Raw genomic sequence first — 22517 nt, forward strand, 5'->3', positions numbered from 1 at the left:
TGACGAAGGCCATGCAGCCGAAACGCGTCAGATTTTTAAAACTTTGTTTCTATTGAACATGCCATACAAATAAAGGTATTTTAATTAATTATATTAAGAGTGCCTTGGTCCTCATTTCTTTTTGATGACTTAATATAGTACACTTATCATAATTTGGTTGTAATCCAAAGAGGTTAGAAAAGGTATCTAGATCCTCTGAGGCTCTGAAGGTATCCAAATTGTGGATTTAAAAGAAACCATGAATCATCAGCGTACAATACCTTTGTTAAGCACCTTGTTTTGTAACACCTTGATACTTTGTAACACCTTGATATTATTGTTGGATCTGATTTTAACAGTTAACATTTCGATGGCAATAATAAATAGATATGCCGATAGTGGACAACCTTGTTTTACTCCTCTTGACAGTTAAAATCTCTCTGAAGTAGCCATTAACTATTTTACACCTAGGATTACTATACATAACTTCAACCCCCCCCCCCCCCCCCCCCACACACACACACATTGACTCGGCACCAGTACCAACTGAATATAGCCTCATTGTTATGTCATTTTCTTGTGTTACTTTTTGATTTTATTTTTTTAATTTAGTTTATTTAGTAAATATTTTCTTAAGTCTATTTCTTGAACTGCATTGTTGGTTAAGGGCTTGTAAGTAAGCATTTCACGGTGTATTCGACGCATGTGACAAATAACAATTGATTAGATTTATTTTGTGCTACCAGGGCCACAATAATATCCCTCCTCTCTGATTATCCGAGTGCGACCCCCTCCCCATAGGTTACTGCAGCTAGTGTTGCTAGTGTCACTCACTTAACTTTTAACACACTTTTCCAAACACAAAAACACAAACCCCACCTTCCATCACAATACATCCCTACATACCCACATACGGCTTCTTAGACTTTCAATGAGAATGACAGATCTATAACTCACATTTCTATGTCAATTTGGTTGCCTAAAAATATTACATTTTGCAGCATTAAATCCACTTCAATCAGTTTAGATGAATGGAAGGATATAGGTTAAATAAAGATTTTTAGGTGTTGAGAGAATTGAGACATGGATTGTGTATGTGTGCCGTTCAGTGGGTGAATGGGCAAGACACAATATTTGCGTGCCTTTGAACGGGGTATAGTAGTAGGTGCCAGGCGAACCAGTTTGTGTTATGAACTGCAACTCTGCTGGGTTTTTCACGCTCAACAGTTTCCCGTGTGTATAAAGAATGGTATACCACCCAAAGGACATCCAGCCGACTTGACACAACTGTGGGAAGAATTGCAGAGTCCATGCCCCGACGAATTGAGGCTGTTCTGAGGACAGGGGGTGCAACTCAATATTAGGAAGGTACTCTTAACGTGTTGTAGACGATGTACAGTATATCATTGCTGTGAACCCGTAATTAGGACTTTTATTTTGAAGACAATTTTGGACGCTGGAGTAATAGGCCTACTGGTGGCAAAGGTTTCACATCCTCTTTGTTCGTTGGCAGTAACGTTGGCTAGCTAGGTTTACTTTCTACCGTCTCATGCGGCGCTCACTAGCAAAGGTAGCTAAGATACTGATTGGCACATGGGCCATAATGGGTATGTATTCGTGGTAACTTATTATATAAAACAATATTGTGTTTTTTTTCTTGTTAATCTGTCTAGGTTGTGTTTTCTAGCTAGGTGGCCAACTAGCCATGATCAGGCAGGGTTGTCCTCATTCGTGTACACTTTACTAACCGTTTTGCAATGCAAAACGAAAACGAGCTTTTCTTATTGGATAAGTTCAGGCTGTCCCTGTCCGTTTTTTTTCCTCCTTCGGTGTCTAATGAACACGACCCTGATCTCAAGGAAGTAGCTGGGAAGCTAGCTAGGCCTACTTTGCCGTTTTTAGCGAAACCCCTTGATCTATCTAGCAGTGCCGCTACGGCGATCTGTTATATTATTGACTAACGTTCAGTTTTGAATTATGTTATTGTGCCCATTTGCGTACGTTCTGTGCAAGCTAGGCTTATAGCTAATACGTAAGTGCAAATTAAGCTATTAACGTTAAGTTAGCTATCTGCTGGCAATGTTATATCAACCGTAACATTTCTTATCACTCAATGAATAACTAACTACCTGTAGTTAAGATATGCAAAACTAGCTCATTTAGTTAGTTCTGCTATGTTAATGTTTTTACAAAATGGAATTGATTTAGCTAGCCATCTAACACACTTCACTGTACTTTTCACATTATAGATTCACCCATCCCTCTCTCCTCCCTGCGCCTTTTGGTTCCACCTCTACGGCTGATGTCTGCATTTATGTGGCAGGTAGCACAACAGAGGGCCATCAAGCACTATGGAAAATTAGAGGAGTTTGTGACCGTGGTAACACAAACTGTCCCAGAACTTATGACTGACAGACAAAGGACCCTCCTTATTTTGGGTCTGAGAGCAAGGGTAAGAAATGCCACATATTATGCCATACAGAATCCCTTCAATATGCTGGGACAGTCCCACCTGCATCCTGTCACATACTGTTTCTGAATGGGCTTTACAAAATAATGAAAATATGGGCATTTAAGATATTACATTCTAGTTATATTCGTGGATTAATTTACTTCTACCTGATGCCTTTTATGGAGGTTTTCAATTGTTTTTGTAATCGAAAAAAAAAACATAAGGCATCAGGTAGAATAGCTCAAATTACTGTGTTTATATGAATTTGTTAATATAATCTTGAAGCCCATTAAAAAACAGTATGCAACTTTATCCAGGAAGCAGGGGGACTTTCTTATTGTATAGGTAAAATGTAGAAAATAGTTTTATGCAAAGTATCAAACTTGATCACTTTTCTTGCAGGTAAACCCTGTCAGCCTCCGGACCCTCCTTTATAGAATAAAGTCTTCTCAACATGCACAGGTTGGTGAATCAAAGTATGAATACAATGCCAAGATTGGAGATTTTGTTCTGCTGAACACTTATGAGATAATTAACACCCTCATAATTCAGAAACATTTAAAAACAAGAGATTTAAGATTGTTGGTATGGATGGTTGTGCACCATTTGTCTGAAATTCTAAAAATGAGTTATTTTTTTAAACTTTGTTTTACAGTCCAATGATGCAGGCATGGAATCACCTGAAGCTAACTTTGCCAAGCTCACCCAAAGCTTGCTTATAGACCCGGTTGAGCGTGAACACTTCGTCCAAGTAAGTAGCTGTTAATGCCAAGCTTGTCTTGAACCTACAAGGCCTTCCCACACTACATCAGATTCAGTCTTTTACAATTATAACATGTCACACTGTGCAACGTGACCAAATTAAAATCTTGACATCAACCTGGCTGGGTTGTAAGGTTTACCTCAGTTCTGGCGTCATATGCTGTGAATGGCTTGCGAGGCAATGTCAGTCGACTTAGGCTACATCAACTGGGCGTATCAAGCATTGGCGTCAAAAGAAAAACAACAAGCTGTTGCTATGTTGATTGACAGACACTGCTCCTCCTACCTCTGTGACTGAGCGGTCCTTGTAATAAAAAGCTAAACTCTCGATTTGAAGAGGCTCATCACAACATGGAAACGCTAATGCCGAATATAAGCCCTGTAGCATAATCATTGGCATTACTCAATAAAAGCATTGCAATTTTGACATTCAAGCTGTGATGGTTATTTATAACTACAGAGCCAATTACTTGCACCAAGCTTTCATTCTACAAAGTGTGATTTAAAAAATTAACAATAAATGTTATGAATGGCATCATTGCTGGTCGTTTTCTTATTGATACAGCCATAACTTTTTCGAAGCTTAGGAAAAGTAGCGGTATTTAAAGGAAAATTCCACCCAAAAACTATATTTTGGTATTTGTTTTATTAGTCCATTGTAGGGCTGGGCGACTATATCAAAATAATTTGAAATTATGTTTTGTACGATATTTCAAGTAACTGTATCGCAAGAATCAAGTGTTTTTATTTTTTTATTTTTATGAGTGTTTATGTCCACTTGTTCTCATGTCTTTTTGGTCTCGGCTCCTTCTGTGATGTGTGCGCCTTCCCATTTTACACCAGAGATCTGTATGTAATGATGAGATGCGTCTTCGCATTAACAATTGGGGTTGTTGTCCCGAAGGCAAGCTTAGGTCCATAATAAGCCCATTTGAAACGCATTGGGCTTTATTTTGGACAGATTTTAGCGTGCGTGAACGCATCACGTGGCGTTTGACAAAGTTTGATTTTGGGTCCGGTTCAGTTTATAAATGTTACAGCATTATCAGAAAGCACAGCATTGATTTTCACGGCTACGCAGACGATACAACTTTTTACATTAGTGTCCCCGTTGGATTTTTAGCTCCACTGATAAATTATTAGACTGTATTAGTGATTTAAATACTTGGAAGGCTCACAACTTCCTCCAACTAAATCAAGTCAAGACCGAGGAACATCTTGTTGGAGCCAAAGCACAGAGAGAATCTGTCCACACCTATTAATTCACGGACAATACAGATAAAACACCAGGTAAAAAAACCTAGGTGGTGTTTTAGATTCTGAACTCCATTTTGAAATACACATTAGGAATGTGACATCTTTTTACCACCTGAGGAACATTGCCACGGTGTGGCCATTTCTCTTTTAGGCTGATACAGAGAGACTCATCCATGCTTTTATTACAAGCAGGCTTGACGACTGTAATGATCTTCTGTCTGGTCTACCCAAGAAAGCCATGAGTCAACTGCAAAACATACAGAATACTGCAGCACGGGTACTGACCAAGACCAGACGGACAGCACACATTACACCAATTTTAAGGTCTCGGTACTGGCTGTCTGTGTGTTTTAGTTTTTTTTGAATGAATTTTAAATAAATCCAAGAGTGTGCACCCCAATACATGTCAGGCATGCTTTTAAGTTATGTGTCCAGTACAGTAGATCCCACAGGTCCTCTGGCGCACTGGCCAATTAACTATCCCAAAGCCTAGGACCAGGAGTCATGGAGAGGCAGCCTTTAGTTACTATGCCCTCAGCCTCTGGAATAGCCTGCCAGAGAACCTGAGGACCAAAACTGTGATTTAAAAAAAATATATATATATCTTAAAACACACCTTTTTAGCTTTGCTTTTCCTTAGGGTACTTTTTAGTTGTTCAGATTGTTATTCATCCTCTTGTTGTGTAGTAAATATAGCATTTAAACATTTTTTTTTTCCTGTGAAGAACATTGTTGCATTCCAAGGCTGAAATGTGCTGTATAAATAAAGCTTGATTTAACCTGTTCATTTTCTGTAGCCTAATGCCTGCTACGTTAAGTTAGTCATTATTAGTGAATGTGCATTATGCAAGGTTCTGCTAATGTGTCCCTTTCCAACAATGCAGAGAAAATAGAAATAATATAAATTAGAAATAAATACAATGAGTAACAATAACTTGGCTATATACACTGGGTACTGTCGGGAAGAGTGGGTTGTGCCCGACTACACAAGCGGCAATGAGTGTAAACACGAGTTCAAGTTTCAGATGCTTTTACATTAGGTTTTTGTGTCTCTGGCATTGTAGTCCACAAACCGTTCAGGCCAGAGGGTGTTTGAAGACGGCGGCCACCTGTAGTCTCTTGCGGTGGTGTGGCCTCACTGGCAGAGTCCGTAACTCCCCTTCCAGGGAGTCTGTGGGAGAGAGAAACTGTAAGTGGGAGAGTAGGCACAGTGTGGCTGTGCCTTCCTAACTGCTGCAGGATAGATAATAAACAGTAAATGCAGCATGCTGTGATGATTTAAGAGTACAATGCAGATACTCTGTGTAGCTATTGATGAACTATTTAACAGTCTTATGGCTTGGGGGTAAAAACTGTTCAGGGTCCTGTTGGTTACAGACTTGGTGCATCAGTACTGCTTGCCGTGCGGAAGCAGAGACAAGTCTATGACTTGGGTGGGTGGTGTCTTTGACCGTTTTTATGGCCTTCCTCTGACACTGTCTGGTATAGAAGTCCTGCATGGCAGGGAGCTCTGCCGTATGCACTGCTCTCTGTAGCGCCCTGTAGGCTGTCTCATCATCGTCAGTGATTAGGCCTACCACCCTTATGTTATCGGCAAACTTAATGATGGTGTTGGAGTTGTGAGCGGCCACACAGCCGTGGGTGAGCAGGGAGTACAGGTGGGGACTAAGCACGCACCCCTGAGGGGCCCCCGTGTCGAGGGTCAGCATGGCGGATGTGTTGTTGCCTACCCTCACCACCTGGGGGGTGGCCTGTCAGGAGGTCCAGGATCCAGTTGCAGAGGGAAGTGTTTAATCCCAGGGTCCTTAGCTTAGTGGTGAGCTTGGAGGGCACATGTCAGCAATCACGTTTTCAAGATATAGAACTTTAGAAATTTACAAATACCAAAACACAGCATCATATGATTGTGCAAAAAGCAGCTGTATTTTGAAAGTTTTACATCTTAACTCGATTGCTGACATACAAAACATTTTGGGGCTACATCAACAATGGACTAATGAAACATACCAAAAGAGTGGAGTTTTCCTTTAATAGGCAGACCCTGTCACATTGAACAAGCCAAGACGTCCGACAATCGTTTACGACCTAAGAATTTACCCACAACGTGGACATTTTGTCTGGATGACAAAATCGTGTCATAAGGCGGCTAAAATCATGCAGTCTGTGCGGGCCTTTACTTGAACATTTTCTCTGGCCTGATTCAAGTTAGTTATGATGTTTGTGGAAAATATAGTTGAGTTGAGATTAAGTAAGATTGTTAGTCAACAAGATAGCATTTGAATAGTGAATAGGCCTACGCTACTATAAATCATAACTAGTCATTCACTAACATGAATTTGTCTGTGCTGTGTTTACACAGACAGCCCAATTCAGATTTTATTTTCAGTAATTGGTATTTTGACCAATCAGATCTGGTGTGATTGGTCAAAAGTGCCACAACATGTAGCCTTACATGCCACAACACTGATTCCTGTTCTTTGGGTACTGGATTATGCTAGCCTGGGTGCCAAGACAGCAGAAACAGGCTTGGCACCCAGGCTAAGATCATGCAGGGTCTCTCAAACAATAATTAATTGATCTAATTATTTTCCTTTTTGAATTATCTCACTGACTCCATCTTTTCAGGTGGTGTTTCCTGAAGAATTCAGACCTGATTTTGACCAAGTGCTTCAGGAACTGGTCTGTGACTTCCTCACTCGGCTGGAAGAGCTGCTTACACTACCAGACTTTAAGCAGGTGCAGAAATCACTTTCGTAAGATTGTCTTGAGACAACAGCATTCAAATGAATAACTGTAGTTGGCCTGGAATCTATTTTGGCATTTTTATTTGTGTCCCTCTTTTCCCTAGACTGCATTGTTGCTGAGTGCTGGCTCATCTGGCCTGGATGAATGCCTGCAGTCTTTCTCTCACTCAGAAGATCTCCAGTTTCTGCTCCAGAATTACAAACAATGCAGGACATTGTACACAAACAGTCAGTTCATAGAAAATTATCCATTTTTTACGCATCATTTTAGCACAACATGGTCAGATAAGGTTTATTGATGTAACAACTGTATCTGAGGAGAATAATATTATTTATGTGCAGGAAGTTCCTCTCACCATGTTCCTTACCTTCCTTGTTCATTTGAAAGGGATTTAAAGTAGGAAGGATTAGTCAAATAAAGTGACGGATTCAAATGTAATTTATGGATTTGAGAAGTTTTGCCTCTAGGTGTTCGGAACAGTCACCTAGATAAAAAAGTGTGTTTTTAATGTATTTGTTTTTGTCTGTGCAGTTTCCTCCTCTGACATTCCTCAGGAATCAGATATTGAATCCGATGCCTTCCCTGACCAGTTAAACCGTACCAATCTGGACACTGTTGTGGGGATGAGGACTGGGATACAAAGCAGAGACTGCCAAAGGATGGAGTTGGCATCACATTTAGTGGAAATGGGGAGCACAAGAGATATTATAGGCTGTGATGAAACCTGTGATGAAGGGAATGAAGATGACATTGATGTAGAGGACGACCCAAAACAGAAAAGGTATGAGAATAAATGTATTTTTGTTATTTCAAATGGTACAGTTGGTAAATATCCATTTGCATTTGGACAGTCTATCAAACAAACTTACCACTTGACCCAGAAATAGTCAACAATTTGCATTTCTGTTTGTGCTTTTCACAGGGCTGGTTCTGGTCATTCTCCTACCAGTGTCATGCAAGGTGGTGATACAGGTGAGACCTCACAAACTTTTAGTTGAGTACATTTACCCTTTGGAAAGCCTCAGTTGACCATTGTGGGGCAATGGTAAGGGAAACTTCCTCCATGAGTTCAATATTTGTATTCATTTTTTCGCAGACACTGTTGCAGGGGTGTCGTTTCAGGTGTTGACTCCCCTTTCTTCAGCTTCAAATGAGTGTGCCCCATCTACTTCCAGTTCATCACACATGAACATTTTCCACCAGTGTCCTCAGTGTGGGAAGTGCTTTAATTATCAGTCTCAACTTGTCCAACACCAGCAAATTCACTGTGGGGATAATCCATACAAGTGCTCCAACTGCGGGAATAGATTCAAATTCTTTACAAGTCTGTCAAACCATAAGAGGATGCAATGTGTGGGCACTGCCTTTAGCTGTTCCAAGTGCTGGAGAGAGTTTGGTTCTCTGCGTGAGAAATTGAGACACCAGTGTCCACACAACGAAGTCATGTACATCTGTCCACAGAGCGGGAAGAGTTTTAAGACGCCACAGCAACAACCATTCCAGTGCCGTCATTGCGCAATGGCCTTTTCCGAAATGGATCAACTGCATGCTCACGAAAAAATTCACGGAATCCCCCAAACTCTTGACTGTCACACATGTGGAATTACCTTCAGCAACTTGCCCAGTCTAGTGCACCACGTGGAAGCCCACAAGAGGTCGGATCTGAGGCCATCGTCGCACCTTCCAAAGAAGAAGAAAGGATTGCAGCTTCCGAAAACTCACCACTGTCACCAATGTGGAAAGTCCTTTGTAACAAACCGTCGCCTCAAGGATCACGTTCGTACTCATTTGAATTATCGTCCCTTCCCCTGCTCCTACTGTGGGAAATGTTTCACTCAGAAAGGTAATCTCAATGTGCACATAAGGATCCACACAGGGGAGAGACCCTACATGTGCTCTGTGTGTGGGAAGACCTTTCAGTCAGCAGGGAATCTGCAGGTACACCAGCGCTTTCACACTGGGGAGAAACCTTACCAATGCAAAGAGTGTGACAAACGTTTTACTAAGTCGAGCCATTTAGTGGTCCACATGCGTGGGCATACTGGAGAGCGTCCCTTCACTTGTAATGAATGTGGAAGGAGTTTTATCCGGAAAACTTGCTTAAAGAAACATTTGCTAGTTCATTCAGGGCAGAAGCCTTATTCACGGCCTCGTTGCCCGAATAATTCCAAGCGCAGCTCACAACCAAGCTATCATATGAAGGAGAATCCTACTAATGCGACTGCCATGACTGGACATGCGACTGCCATGACTGGACATGCGACTGCCATGACTGGACATGCGACTGCCATGACTGGACATGTGGCCGCCATGACTGGACATGCGGCCGCCATGGCTGGTCATGTGGCCGCCGTGGCTGGACATGTGGCCGTACCAGCAATCTATCATGACAGCCTTAACATAAAAATGTTGGCACATGTTGGCATGTCCCGAGGCTATGCCATGGAGAGACTAGGAGGTGGTCCTTCAAATTGTTGAACGCTGCCCTGCGCACAGAAAAATGTCCCAATACTTCCCCTCCGGCCCTACCTCTCAGTTTTGAGTAACCCTCTTAGTGGGTAGTTGGGAGTGCAATTCGCTAGCGAAGCAACAGGTTATGGGGTAAAATCAATACTAGTCCAGAGAGATTAATGGGTGTTCTAATTATTGTTAACATGGAAACAACTGCATTTTTCATTGTAGGTTTCAAACAAACCCTCTGCAATGGCTTCATGCACGGAATTTAATTGGAACAACTAAGAATTTATCATTAACACAGAAACAAAGGAATTGTCCGGTGTAGGTTTTCCAAAAACGTGCAGCGTCATTCACGGATGGGGGAGGGGCCTTGGAAGGTGAAGGGGGTGTGGACTGTAGTCTCTCTATACATCATGTCTCAGAACCTCATCACGTCCCTGATTTGGTGTCCAATCTACTGGACCAGTTAAGAAGCTACTTTTATAGTTTCATGTGATGTTCTGTTTTTCTCAATACAAATATTATTCCTTTACAGATGTATTATAGACATGTAGAGCTGTTTGCATGTAGACATGTTTATGTAATAGGAGCAGTAGTCATGGATAGAGGTTGAGCTGGTGAAATGCATGTGCAATTGTAATATAAGTATTTACTCTAACAGTAATAATGATAATGTGTTATTTGATAAGCGTATTTCTAGACTTTCAAGAAATCTAGAAAAGTGTATTTTCTTGTGTTATATTTGGAGGGTTGTGATATTCTTTGTTATACCTATTATTAAAGGTTTTAATACTTAAGCTTCTATTTATTTATTTTTTAGGGGCACTCAGCACTGTGCTCTCTGTGTTACATGCGACCAACCTGCACAATCACATGCTATCGCAACACCATCAGGTTGTATATTCTGTTTTCTGGGTTATTGGCTGCTCACAACTAGGGTTGCAAAGGGTCAGAAATGTTCCTGACATTTTTAGTGGGAAGTTAAGCCTGGAATTTTGCTTAAATTTGTCAATGTTGGCTCATAAAAGTTAACCTTTTTTTGTGGGATACACATAAGGCAATTCTAGGTCTTGTGGCATATTTTGGTTAAACTATCCCCAATTCAATAGAATTGCAACCCTCTGCATGCACAGTGCAATCTTCCATCACATGTACAGCTGATTCTCAAGGTCTTGCACACTAATGAGATGCTATTGAACCCACACTACAACACTGTCTGAGCCAAGGACTACATGCTTTCTGGTAAGTTTTCATTACAATACTGAGTGGAGTGAATATATTTTACATGACATACAATATTTTTTTGTTAACAGTAGCCTACAGAAAAGTGTGTTTAAATCATTTCTAACTTGTTAACAATTTATGCTAGTTAGTTTTTGCTACCATGTGGGTGTTCGCTTATTTGAGCCTGCTAACTGAGTGTTAGTTAACCTGTTTCCATACATGTTTCATTTTAAAACATGCATCTTACAAAGGAGTTGTTTAATATAACTGCTTAACTATATCTGTACATGGAATTGTATTTGGGATTTTTTTTCCTCTTTTTTTCTCCTAATCTTTACAGGAAAATGTCACTGTCTGATGTGTGGAGACATTTCACTGCAGCTAATGTAGAAGGAAAAGCTGTGTACATTTGCAAATTCTGTGCCAAATCATATGTGAAGAATGCAACAAAGATGCATAATCATCTGGCTAAGTGCATAAAGTTCCCTCAACACTCACTACAAGCAACCTCTGACAAAAGTCCCTCTACTTCTATTCGAGGTGAAAATGATGAATCCGACACCTTATCAATAGCAACAGCTCATGGGCCTCTTGGAATCAGAAGTTTTTTTGACTCAATGGAGGAACATCAGAAATGCTGACGAATGTCTTGCTCGAGCTGTGTATGCAACTGGTTCACCTCTGATGCTCACAGGCAATGTGTATTGGAAGAGATTTTTGAATATTCTTCGCCCAGCAAATACCCGCCCAACCAGACATACATTATCTACTCATTTGCTGGATGCAGAGTTCAACAGAGTTCAAGTGAAGGTCAAGCAAATCACAGAGAAAGCAGACTGTATTGCAATCATCTCAGATGGGTGATCGAATGTTTGTGGGCAAGGAATAATTAACTACATAATCTCCACCCCTCAACGTATTCTACAAGAGCACAGACACTAGGGACAACACACACCGGTCTCTACATTGCAGATGAGCTGAAGGCAGTCATCAATGACCTTGGACCACAGAAGGTATTTGCACTGGTGACAGACAATGCTGCGAACATGAAGGCTGTTTGGTCTAAAGTGGAAGAATCTGACCCTCGCATCACACCCATTGGCTGTGCTGCTCATGCATTGAATCTGCTCCTCAAGGACTGCATGGCACTGAAAACAATGGATACACTCTACAAGAGAGCCAAGGAAATGGTTAGGTATGTGAAGGGTCATCAAGTTATAACAGCAATCTACCTCACCAAGCAAAATGAGAAGAATAAGAGCACCACATTGTAGCTGCCCAGCAACACCCGTTGGGGTGGTGTTGTCATAATGTTTGACAGTCTCTCCTGGAGGGGAAGGAGACTCCAAGAAATAGCCATATCACAGTCTGCCAATATGGATAGCCCCATCAAGAGGATCCTCCTGGATGATGTAGTTTGGGAGAGAGTGGTAAGCAGCCTGAAACCTATAGCAGTAGCCATGGCACGGATTGAGGGAGACAATGCCATCCTGTCTGATGTTCAGACTCTGCTTGCAGATGTAAGAGAAGAAATCCATACTTCCCTGCCCACTTCACTGTTGCTCCAAGCAGAGGAAACTGCAGTTCTGAAATACATCAAAAAACATGAAGACTTCTGCCTGAAGCCCATACACGCCCCAGCTTACATGTTGGACCCCAAGTATGTTGGCAAGAGCATCCTGTCTGGTGTAGAGATCAACAAGGCCTATGGTGTCATCACTACCATGTCTCGCCACCTTGGCCTGGATGAGGGCAAGGTTCTTGGCAGTCTGGCAAAGTACACTTCCAAGCAAGGGCTTTGGGATGGAGATGCAATATGGCAGTCGTGCCAACATATCTCATCAGCCACCTGGTGGAAGGGACTTTGTGTTTCTGAGGCTCTTTCCCCTGTTGCCTCCATCATCCTCCAAATCCCACCAACATCAGCCGGCCTCAGCACAACTGGTCCTTGTTTGGGAACACACACACCAAATCACGCAACAGGCTGACCAATACAAGGGTTGAAAAATTGGTGGCCATCCGGGCAAATTTGTTTTGGCTTTTTGAGCCTGACAACGAGCCATCCTCAACTAGGTTGGAAAGTGACAGTGAAGATGAGGCCTCAGTCTGATTGAGGAGGAAGCCTGAGAGGAAGACAACCAAATATTTAGTTTTTAGACTATAATTTTACAGATGTATGTTGAAAGCATTTTTGGGAGATGCGATGGATCATTGGGGATCATTCAATATTCCCTTTCTTTTGTTGTTCAGTGTAATCATCCCATGTGAAGAGTCAACTCATTTAATTAAAGTTCAATTAGTAACTAAATTATTTTTTATTTTTTATTTTGGAAGGATTTAATCATTTGCAATTATGTCTACTTATAAGGTCAAATGTTTATGTTTGTCTCCATATATGGTAAATATATCCAAAGCAAAAAACATCTACATTTATGTGGTATTAATATTACTTTGCATATATTTCCGTTAACTCCCACATATTCTGTTAATTCCCACGTAAAATTTCCACCAATGAATATTCTCCAAACTGTGCAACCCTACTCACAACACACTGTTTCTGAAAACACTCACCCTCTTCCATACAGTTTCATAGAATTGTGGGTGCAATCAGCATTTACTCCCTGAATAGTGTACAGTGAATTATAGGAACAGGGTTTAGTGTGTGTGACTGCCGTACTCTATTTTGGCACAAAGTGACTATCAATGGGGAGGCATCATGAACAACACAGGTAAACACATTGGTGGATACCTTATCAACTTTCAGAAATGATTCAATTCCCTATGGTCCCTTGGTCTGACATGTCACAGAGTATTATGACTCCACTCCCATGAAGCTCCAGTAGGTCAAGTGGCTCGCATAATAAAAAATGTAAGTATATAACGGATGTAAGCCCTACCCTTACATAGCTTTCCTTGATAGGGACACATCTTAGGCTGCCATTGATTACGACTATTCAATTCACAATCACAGCATGAGGAAGTGATTAGTAGGCATACTATTTTAGACAGATATGGTCTATAATGGTATGATGATGTAGATGTCTCATGTTAGTCTACAATGCCCTTGTTACATATGTCTTAGACCTTATTATACTAATGATGAAGTTAATGGTTACATGTAAATATAGTTAGTAATAACTAAAATGCAGATTGTATTGGCAATAATCAAGTTCATTAATACATATATTGAATAGCTTGATGGTTAAATATTACACATTTAGCATAATTGATGACTTTTATTTTGAAGACTTTTTGGACACTGGCGTTAAAATAGTACTTGGTGGCAAAGGTTTCACATCCTCTTTTATGGTGGTAACATTAGCTAGCTAGATTTACTTTCTACTGTCTCATGCGGCGCTCACTAGCTAAGGTAGCTAAGATATTGATTGGCACATGGGCCATAATGGGTATGTATACGGTATTGGTGGTAACTTGCAAGATTAGAAAACAATATTGTGTGTTTGCTAGCTAGCTTTCTAACCTAGGTGGGCCAGGTCGCTAGCTAGCTATGACCAGGGTCGTATAAGAACAAACCGTAGCTAAACGTTTTGCAACGGAACATGTAAACGAGCGTTTCTAATTGGACAAATTCGGGTCGTCGCTCCACGTTTCGGTCAGTTTTCTAGCACTTGGTGTCTAGTGAAAACGACTCGGACGTCAAGGAAGTAGCTGGATATCTAGCTAGCTATTGTGCCGTTTCTAGCAAAACCTCTTGTATATCTAACGTTAGCTAGCTGTGCCTTTCGATATTTTTATGAAGCAATAAGACCGAAAGGTTGTGGTATATGGCCAATATACTACGGCTAAGGGCTGTTTACACGACGCAACGCGGAGTGCCTGGATACAGCCCTTAGTCATTGTATATTGGCAATATACCACAAAACCCCTGAGGTGTCTTATTGCAATTATAAGCTGGTTTCCAAGGTAATTAGAGCATTAAAAATACATATTTTGTAATACTGTGGTATACGGTCTGATATACCACGGCTGTCAGCCAATCAGCATTCAGGGTTCCATCCACCAAGTTTACAATATGTTATTGACTAGCTAGCCAGCTATTATTATATTATTGAGTGTCCACATGCACATTCGGCGCAAGCTATTGTCTGCTGGGATTGTTATGAAATTTGTTATGACAATGTTATTATGACATAACGGTAGCTAAGATGTGCATAGCTACACGTAATTGATTTAACTAGCCATCTAACAGTAACACACTGTGCTTTTCACATTATAGATTCCCCCATCCCTCTCTCCTCCCTGCGCCTTTTGGTCCCACCTCTACGACTGATGTCTGCATTTATGTGGCAGGTATCACAACAGAGGGCCATTAAGCACTATGGAAAATTAGAGGAGTTTGTGACCGTGGTAACACAAACTGTCCCAGAACTTATGACTGACAGACAGAGGACCCTCCTTATTTTGGGGCTGAGAGCAAGGGTAAGACAATTCTTTCTAATCTTTCATACAGGATCACTATAGTTTTATGCAAAGTATCAGACTCCATCACCACTTTTCTTCCAGGTAACTTTGGGGCGATTTTCTGCTGAACACCCTGTCAGCCTCCAAACCCTCCTTTATTCTATAAAGTCTTCTCAACTTGCACAGGTTCAGGTTGGTAAATCAAATGTCATAGTACAATGTCAGGATTTGAACTTTTTTTCCCCCTGCTGGACACTTAAATGAGAATTAACACCCTGATAATTCAGCCACATTAAAATCAAGAGCTTAAGTTAGTTGGTATGGACAGTTGTGTTCCATTTGTCACCCCCCTTTAACACCAAGTCTAAAAATGACCGTCCGGTTTCAGTGTGTTTTCCACATTGTTTTACAGTCCTATGATGCAGGCATGGAATCACCTGAAGCTAACTTCGCCAAGCTCACCCAAAGCTTGATTACAGACCCAGTTGAGCGTGAACACTTCGTTCAAGTAAGTAGCTGTTCATGTCAAGCTTGTCTTGAACCTGTTTTAGTTTAACATTTTCTTTAGCCTGACTCAACCTAATAAAAATGTATTTTGCTTATATAGCGCTTCTCATTACAAAATGGAATCTCAAAACGCTTCAAAAGCAAAACAAACCGGCACAGCAAATAATCCAAATGGAAAGTGAATGGTGTCTAGTCAGCTTCAGATAGTTGAGGCAGTTTGGAACGGCAGTCTTTGCCATATGTCTTGACTGGATCGATGGTACAGCCAGAGAGAACCTAGTAATAATGTCCTTGAAAAATTGCATTTTGTTGTATGATAAGTCATAACTAGTAGACTCTGGCAAGAGAGAAGAAAAAGACTTGGCACCCAAAGTAGGATTATGCAGGGTCTCCCAACCAATCATTAAGTAGGCTAACTGTTTTCCTTTTGCATTATCTCACTGGCTCTCCATCTTTCCAGGTGGTGTTCCTTGAGGAATTCAGACCTGATTTTGACAAAGCGCTTCAGGAACTGGTCTGTGACTTCCTCACTAGGTTGGAAGAGCTGCTTACACTACCAGACTTTAAGCAGGTGCAGAAATCACTTTCGTAAGACAGTCTTGAGACAACAGCATTCAAATGAATAACTGTAGTTGGCCTGGAATCTATTTTGGCATTTTTATTTGTGTCCCTCTTTTCCCTAGACTGCATTGTTGCTGAGTGCCGGCTCCTCTGGCCTGGATGAATGCCTGCAGTCTTTCTCTCACTCAGAAGATCTCCAGTTTCTGCTCCAGAATTACAAACAATGCAGAACATTGTACACAAACAGTAAGTTCATAGAAAATTATATTTTTTTTATCCAAATCATTTTAGCGCCACATGGTTAGATAAGGTTTATTGATGTAACAACTGCATCTGAGGATCAATCAATCAATCAAATGTATTTATAAAGCCCTTCTTACATCAGCTGATGTCACAAAGTGCTGTACATAAAGCCTAAAACCCCAAACAGCAAGCAATGCAGGTGTAGAAGCACGGTGGCTACAAAAAACTCCCTAGAAAGGCCGGAACCTAGGAAGAAGCCTAGAGAGGAACCAGGCTATGAGGGGTGGCCAGTCCTCTTCTGGCTATGCCGGTTGGAGATTATAGCAGAACATGGCCAAGTTGTTCAAATGTTCATAGATGACCAGCAGGGTCAAATAATAATAATCGCAGTGGTTGTAGAGGGTGCAACAGGTCAGCACCCCAGGAGTATATGTCAGGTGGCTTTTCATAGCCAATCATTAGGAGTATCTCTACCACTCCTGCTGTCTCTAGAGAGTTGAAAACAGCAGGTCTGCTACAGGTAGCACGTCCGGTGAACAGGTCAGGGTTCCATAGCCGCAGGCAGAACAGTTGAAACTGAAGCAGCAGCACGACCAGATGGACTGGGGACAGCAAGGAGTAATCAGGCCAGGTTGTCCTAGGACTCAGGTCCTCAGAGAGAAAGAAAGAAAGAAAGAAAGAAAGAAAGAAAGAAAGAAAGAAAGAGAGAGAATTAGAGAGAGCATACTTAAATTCACACAGGACACCGGATAAGACCTTAGAAATACTCCAGATATAACAGACTGACCCTAGCCCGACACAAACTATTGCAGCATAAATACTGGAGGCTGAGACAGGAGGGGTCGGGAGACACTGACAATACCCCCGGACAGGGCCAAACAGGCAGGATATAACCCCACCCACTTTGCCAAAGCACAGCCCCCACACCACTAGAGGGATACCTTCAACCACCAACTTACCGTCCTGAGTCAAGGCCGGGTATAGCCCACAAAGATTTCCCCCACAGCACAAACCCAAGGGGGGTCGCCAACCCGGACAGGAAGATCATGTCAGTGACTCAACCCACTCAAGTGACGCACCCCTCCTAGGGACGGCATGGAAGAGCACCAGTAAGCCAGTGACACAGCCCCTGTAATAGGGTTAGAGGCAGAGAATCCCAGTGGAGAGAGGGGAACCGGCCAGGCAGAGACAGCAAGGGCGGTTCGTTGCTCCAGTGCCTTTCCACTCACCTTCACACTCCTGGGCCAGACTATACTCAATCATAGGACCTACTGAAGAGATGAGTCTTCAATAAAGACTTAAAGGTCGAGACCGAGTCGGCATCTCTCACATGGATTCCATAAAAAAATTATCTGATTTATGTGCAGGAACTTCCACTCACCATGTTCCTTACCTTTCTTGTTCATTTTGAATGGATTAGCCAAATAATAAACAATTTGACAGATTAAAATGTAAATTAGGGATATGAGAAGTATTCAGAACAGCCTGGCAGATATTTAATTTGTTTTAAACTTATTTGTTTTTGTCTGTGCAGTTTCTTCCTCTGACATTCCTCAGGAATCAGATATTGAATCCGATGCCTTCCCTGACCAGTTAAACCGTACCAATCTGGACACTGGTGTGGCTATGAGAACAGCACATTTAGTGGCAATGGGGAGCACAAGAGATATTATAGGCTGCGATGAAACCTGTGATGAAGCGAATGAAGATGACATAGATGTAGAGGACGAGTCAGCACAGAAAAGGTACAGTGCCTTCAGAAAGTATTCACACCCCTTGACTTTTTCCAAATGTAGATGTTACAGCCTGAATTTAAAATTGATTAAATTAAGATGTTTTGTCTGTGGCCTACACACAATACCCCACAATGTTAAATTATGTTTTTAGACATTTTTACAAATGAAAAGCTGAAATATCTTGAGTCATTAAGTATTTAACCCCTTTTGTTATGGTAAGCCTAAATAAGTTCAGGAGTAACTATTTGCTTAACAAGTCACATAAGAAGTTGCATGGACTCACTCTGAGTGCAATAAGTGTTGAACATTATTTTTCAATGACGACCTCATCTCTGTACCCCACACTTACAATTATTTGTTAGGTTCCTCAGTTAATTTCAAACACAGATTCAACCACCAAGACCAGGGAGGTTTTCTAATGCTTCGCAAAGAAAGGCAACTATTGGTAGATGGGTCCAAATAAATGTTTAAAAGCAGACATTGAATAGCCCTTTGAGCATGGTGAAGTTACTAATTATACTTTGGATCGTGTATCAATACACCCAGTCAGTACAAAGATACTGGTGTCTACTCAGTTGCTGGAGAGGAAGAAAACTGCCAATGGTGAATATATAGTGAATATAAAACAGTTGCAGAGTTTAATGGCTGTGATAGGAGAAAACTGAGGCTGGACAACAACATTGTAGTTACTCTACAATACTAACCTGATTGACAGAGTGAAAAGAAGGAAGCCTGTACAGAATAACAAATATTCCAAAACATGCATTATGCTTGGCCTACCGAATGGCGCAGCTGCCTAAGGCAATGCATCGCAGTGCTAGAGGCGTCACTAGAGACCCGGGTTCGATCCCCGGCTGTATCACAATCGGCCTTGATCGGGGGAGTCCCATAGGGCGGCGCACAATTGGCCCAGCGTCATCCGGGTTAGGGAAGGGTTTGGCCAGGCGTGCTTTACAAGTAGGCCGTCATTGTAAATGAGAATTTGTTCTTTACTGACTTGCCTAGTTAAATAAACAATTAAAATACAAGGCACTAAAATAATACTTACTCAGTACCACTCTCCATATTTTCAAGCATACTGTTAGCTGCATCATGTTATAGGTATGCTTGTAATCATTGGGGACTGGGGAGTTTTTCAAGATAAAAAGTAAACAGAATGGAGCTAAGCACAGGCAACATTCTAGAGGAAAACCAGGTTCAGTCTGTTTTCCACCAGACACTTGGAGATGCAGGACAATAACCTAAAACACAAGACAAAATCCACACTGAAGTTGCTTACCAAGAAGACCGTGAATGTTCCGGAGTGGCCGAGTTACAGTTTTGACTTACAGCTGTAATTGCTGCTAAAGGTGCTTCTACAAAGTATTGACTCAGGGGTGTGAATACTTATGTAAATGAATTATTTCTGTATATCATTTAATACATTTGCAAACATTTCGAAAAACATGTTTTCACTTTGTCATTATGGGGTATTGTGTGTAGATGGGCGACAATATTTTTTTATTTAATCCATTTTAAATTCAGGCTGTAACAACAAAATGTAGAATAAGTCAAGTGGTGTGAATATTCTGAGACCCTGTATGTGAGAATTAATTTATACATTTTTGTTGTTTTAAACAGTGCATCAAACAACTTTACCACTTGACTTAGTAATTAATGGTCATCAATTTGCATGTCTGTTTTGTGCCTTTCACAGGGCTGGTTCTGGTCTTTCTCCTACCGGTGTCATGCAAGGTGGTGATACAGGTGAGACCTCACAAACTTTTAGTCAAGTGCATTTACCCTTTGGAAAGCCGCAGTTGACCATTGTCGGGCAATGGAAGGGGAAACGTCAATGTTTTTATTCATTTTTCCACAGACCCAGTTGCAGGGGTGTCGTTTCAGGTGTTGACTCCCCTTTCTTCAGCTTCAAATGAGTGTGCCCCATCTACTTCCAGTTCATCACACATGAACATTTTCCACCAGTGTCCTCAGTGTGGGAAGTGCTTTAATTATCAGTCTCAACTTGTCCAACACCAGCAAATTCACTGTGGGGATAATCCATACAAGTGCTCCAACTGCGGGAATAGATTCAAATTCTTTACAAGTCTGTCAAACCATAAGAGGATGCAATGTGTGGGCACTGCCTTTAGCTGTTCCAAGTGCTGGAGAGAGTTTGGTTCTCTGCGTGAGAAATTGAGACACCAGTGTCCACACAACGAAGCCATGTCCATCTGTCCACAGAGCGGGAAGAGTTTTAAGACATCACCACAATATCCATTCCAGTGTCGTCACTGTGCAAGAAGCTTTCCCGAATCGAATCAACTGGACACCCACGAAAAAAGTCACAGTGTCGTCCAAACGCTTGACTGTCACAAATGTGGAATTACCTTCAGCAACTTGCCCAGTCTAGTGCACCACGTGGAAGCCCACAAGAGGTCGGATCTGAGGCCATCGTCGCACCTTCCAAAGAAGAAAGGATTGCAGCTTCCGAGAACTCACCATTGCCACCAATGTGGAAAGTCCTTCGTAACAAACCGTCGCCTCAAGGATCACATGCGCACTCATATGAATTATCGTCCCTTTTCCTGCTCCTACTGTGGGAAATGTTTCACTCAGAAAGGTAATCTCACTGTGCACATAAGGCTCCACACAGGGGAGAGACCCTACATGTGCTCTGTGTGTGGGAAGGCGTTTCCATCAGGAGGGGATCTGCAGGTACACCAGCGCTTTCACACTGGGGAGAGACCTTACCAATGCAAAGAGTGTGACAAGCGTTTTTTTAAGTCGAGCCATTTAGTGGTCCACATGCGTGGGCATAGGGGAGAGCGTCCCTACACTTGTAATGAATGTGGGAGGGGTTTTATCCGGAGAACTTGCTTAAAAAAACATTTGCTAGTTCATTCAGGGGAGAGGCCATATTCATGTCTTCGTTGCCCGAATACTTACAAACGCAGTTCACACCTGAACTATCACATGAAGAAAAATCATTGAAAAATTTAGTGTATTTACATTGTTGTTTTTTTTGTAGAGCTTTTGTAATAGTGGCATTAGTGGAGATGCAGGAAGTACACCCAGTACCAAACTAATTTATCATATCCTCAACACTTTAAAGCCTTGTTTCCCAGTTGAAGGGGAAGTTCAGTCATTTTCAGCTTGAGGATTCCTCATCCTTTAAGTAGTCTATGGGCCAGGAGACACTAATCTGTGCTTCAGGTTTCTTTAAACGGACACTACAAACTAACAAGCTAACGTGAGCCTCCACTAGCTGATAATCAATGGAAGTGATATGGGGCATCCATGAAATGTAAAAAAAAAAAAAAAAAACATTACCTTTTGCTAATGTAAAACCAAATATTGGATTTATCTCAGTTGATTTGGCTATTACATTGAGAACAATTGCATAATTGACCCTATCACTCCCTTTGATTTATAGTTATAGGTGTTTAAAATTAGCTTAAGTTTGTAGTGGCTGCTTAAAGAAAACTGAACCATAGATTACAGGTTTTCCTGGCCCATAGACTACTTTCAAGGTGATGAACCATCTAACAATAAGTTGTTAAATAGTAAACTTGCCCTTTTTAAAAATCACTCTGCAAAATAGTTGAGGATGCAAATATGTACATAAGCCACTGGTTGAGGCTGTTCCATCTGTTTGTTTACGTAATGTTATATGGAGTTTTGGTGAAAGTGTTTAAATGTTCAGCACCTGGATTTATTTCCATGGTGATATAGTGATTTAGTGTTCTGTTGAATGCAGTATAATCGCCAGAATCTACTCTTCTGTAATTTAGTTATGCATTAATATATCAATAAACATATCCATCTAAAAATGCCAACCGTTTAGCCTTTGTGTAAACGTTGTGTCATTCCAAAACATTAAAGTAGATGAATGATTGAGTCAAGCATTTTCAGAATCATTACATGCTGGTGTGCTCCCATCTGGCACTGGCTTACAGGGTTATCGTACAGATGACTGTTCAGAACTGGGACGCGACTGCCCTAGATGTCCTGGGTGGACCAGAGGGCCCCCGACTGGGCCTCGTGCAATCAAACAAGCCAAAGCTCAGAAGGACGGGTAACTGCCAACATACAGGAAACACTTGAGTAAATGAGGGATACAAAGTCAATTGAAAGCTGTTGCTCCCACACAGGTGTGGTTCCCGAATTAATTAAGCAATTCACATCCCATC

At 41.4% G+C, this 22517-nt stretch overlaps 2 protein-coding genes across 6 annotated transcripts; both read left to right on the forward strand.

Annotated features, from left to right (window-relative positions):
- The first annotated feature begins 1251 nt into the window (after positions 1-1251).
- Positions 1252-13184, forward strand: LOC110499935 (uncharacterized). 3 transcript variants are annotated; one of them, XM_021576986.3, is made up of 9 exons: positions 1252-1347; positions 2229-2431; positions 2834-2893; positions 3087-3182; positions 7076-7186; positions 7299-7422; positions 7727-7976; positions 8118-8167; positions 8292-10449. In XM_021576986.3, the coding sequence occupies exons 2-9, from the start codon at positions 2282-2284 to the stop codon at positions 9671-9673; spliced, it is 2223 nt and encodes a 740-aa protein (XP_021432661.3). In that variant the 5' UTR covers positions 1252-1347; positions 2229-2281; the 3' UTR covers positions 9674-10449. The 3 variants fall into 3 exon arrangements, with proteins under 3 accessions (XP_021432661.3, XP_021432659.3, XP_090069838.1); XM_021576984.3 differs by lacking the exon at positions 1252-1347 and adding an exon at positions 1419-1586; XM_090213712.1 differs by lacking the exons at positions 1252-1347; positions 8292-10449 and adding exons at positions 1436-1586; positions 10473-13184.
- Positions 13185-14121: 937 nt separating this feature from the next.
- On the forward strand, positions 14122-22163 carry LOC110499937 (uncharacterized). 3 transcript variants are annotated; one of them, XM_021576987.3, is made up of 9 exons: positions 14122-14283; positions 15114-15316; positions 15401-15490; positions 15711-15806; positions 16266-16376; positions 16489-16612; positions 18144-18354; positions 20042-20091; positions 20204-22163. In XM_021576987.3, the coding sequence occupies exons 1-9, from the start codon at positions 14226-14228 to the stop codon at positions 21316-21318; spliced, it is 2058 nt and encodes a 685-aa protein (XP_021432662.3). In that variant the 5' UTR covers positions 14122-14225; the 3' UTR covers positions 21319-22163. The 3 variants fall into 3 exon arrangements, with proteins under 3 accessions (XP_021432662.3, XP_021432664.3, XP_021432663.3); XM_021576989.3 differs by having other exon boundaries at positions 14137-14283; positions 15188-15316; XM_021576988.3 differs by having other exon boundaries at positions 14171-14800.
- The last annotated feature ends 354 nt before the right edge of the window (positions 22164-22517 follow it).

Source organism: Oncorhynchus mykiss, chromosome 21 (genome assembly GCF_057628025.1).
Source record: "Oncorhynchus mykiss isolate SJ-2025 chromosome 21, ASM5762802v1, whole genome shotgun sequence".
Classification (NCBI taxonomy): domain Eukaryota; kingdom Metazoa; phylum Chordata; class Actinopteri; order Salmoniformes; family Salmonidae; genus Oncorhynchus; species Oncorhynchus mykiss.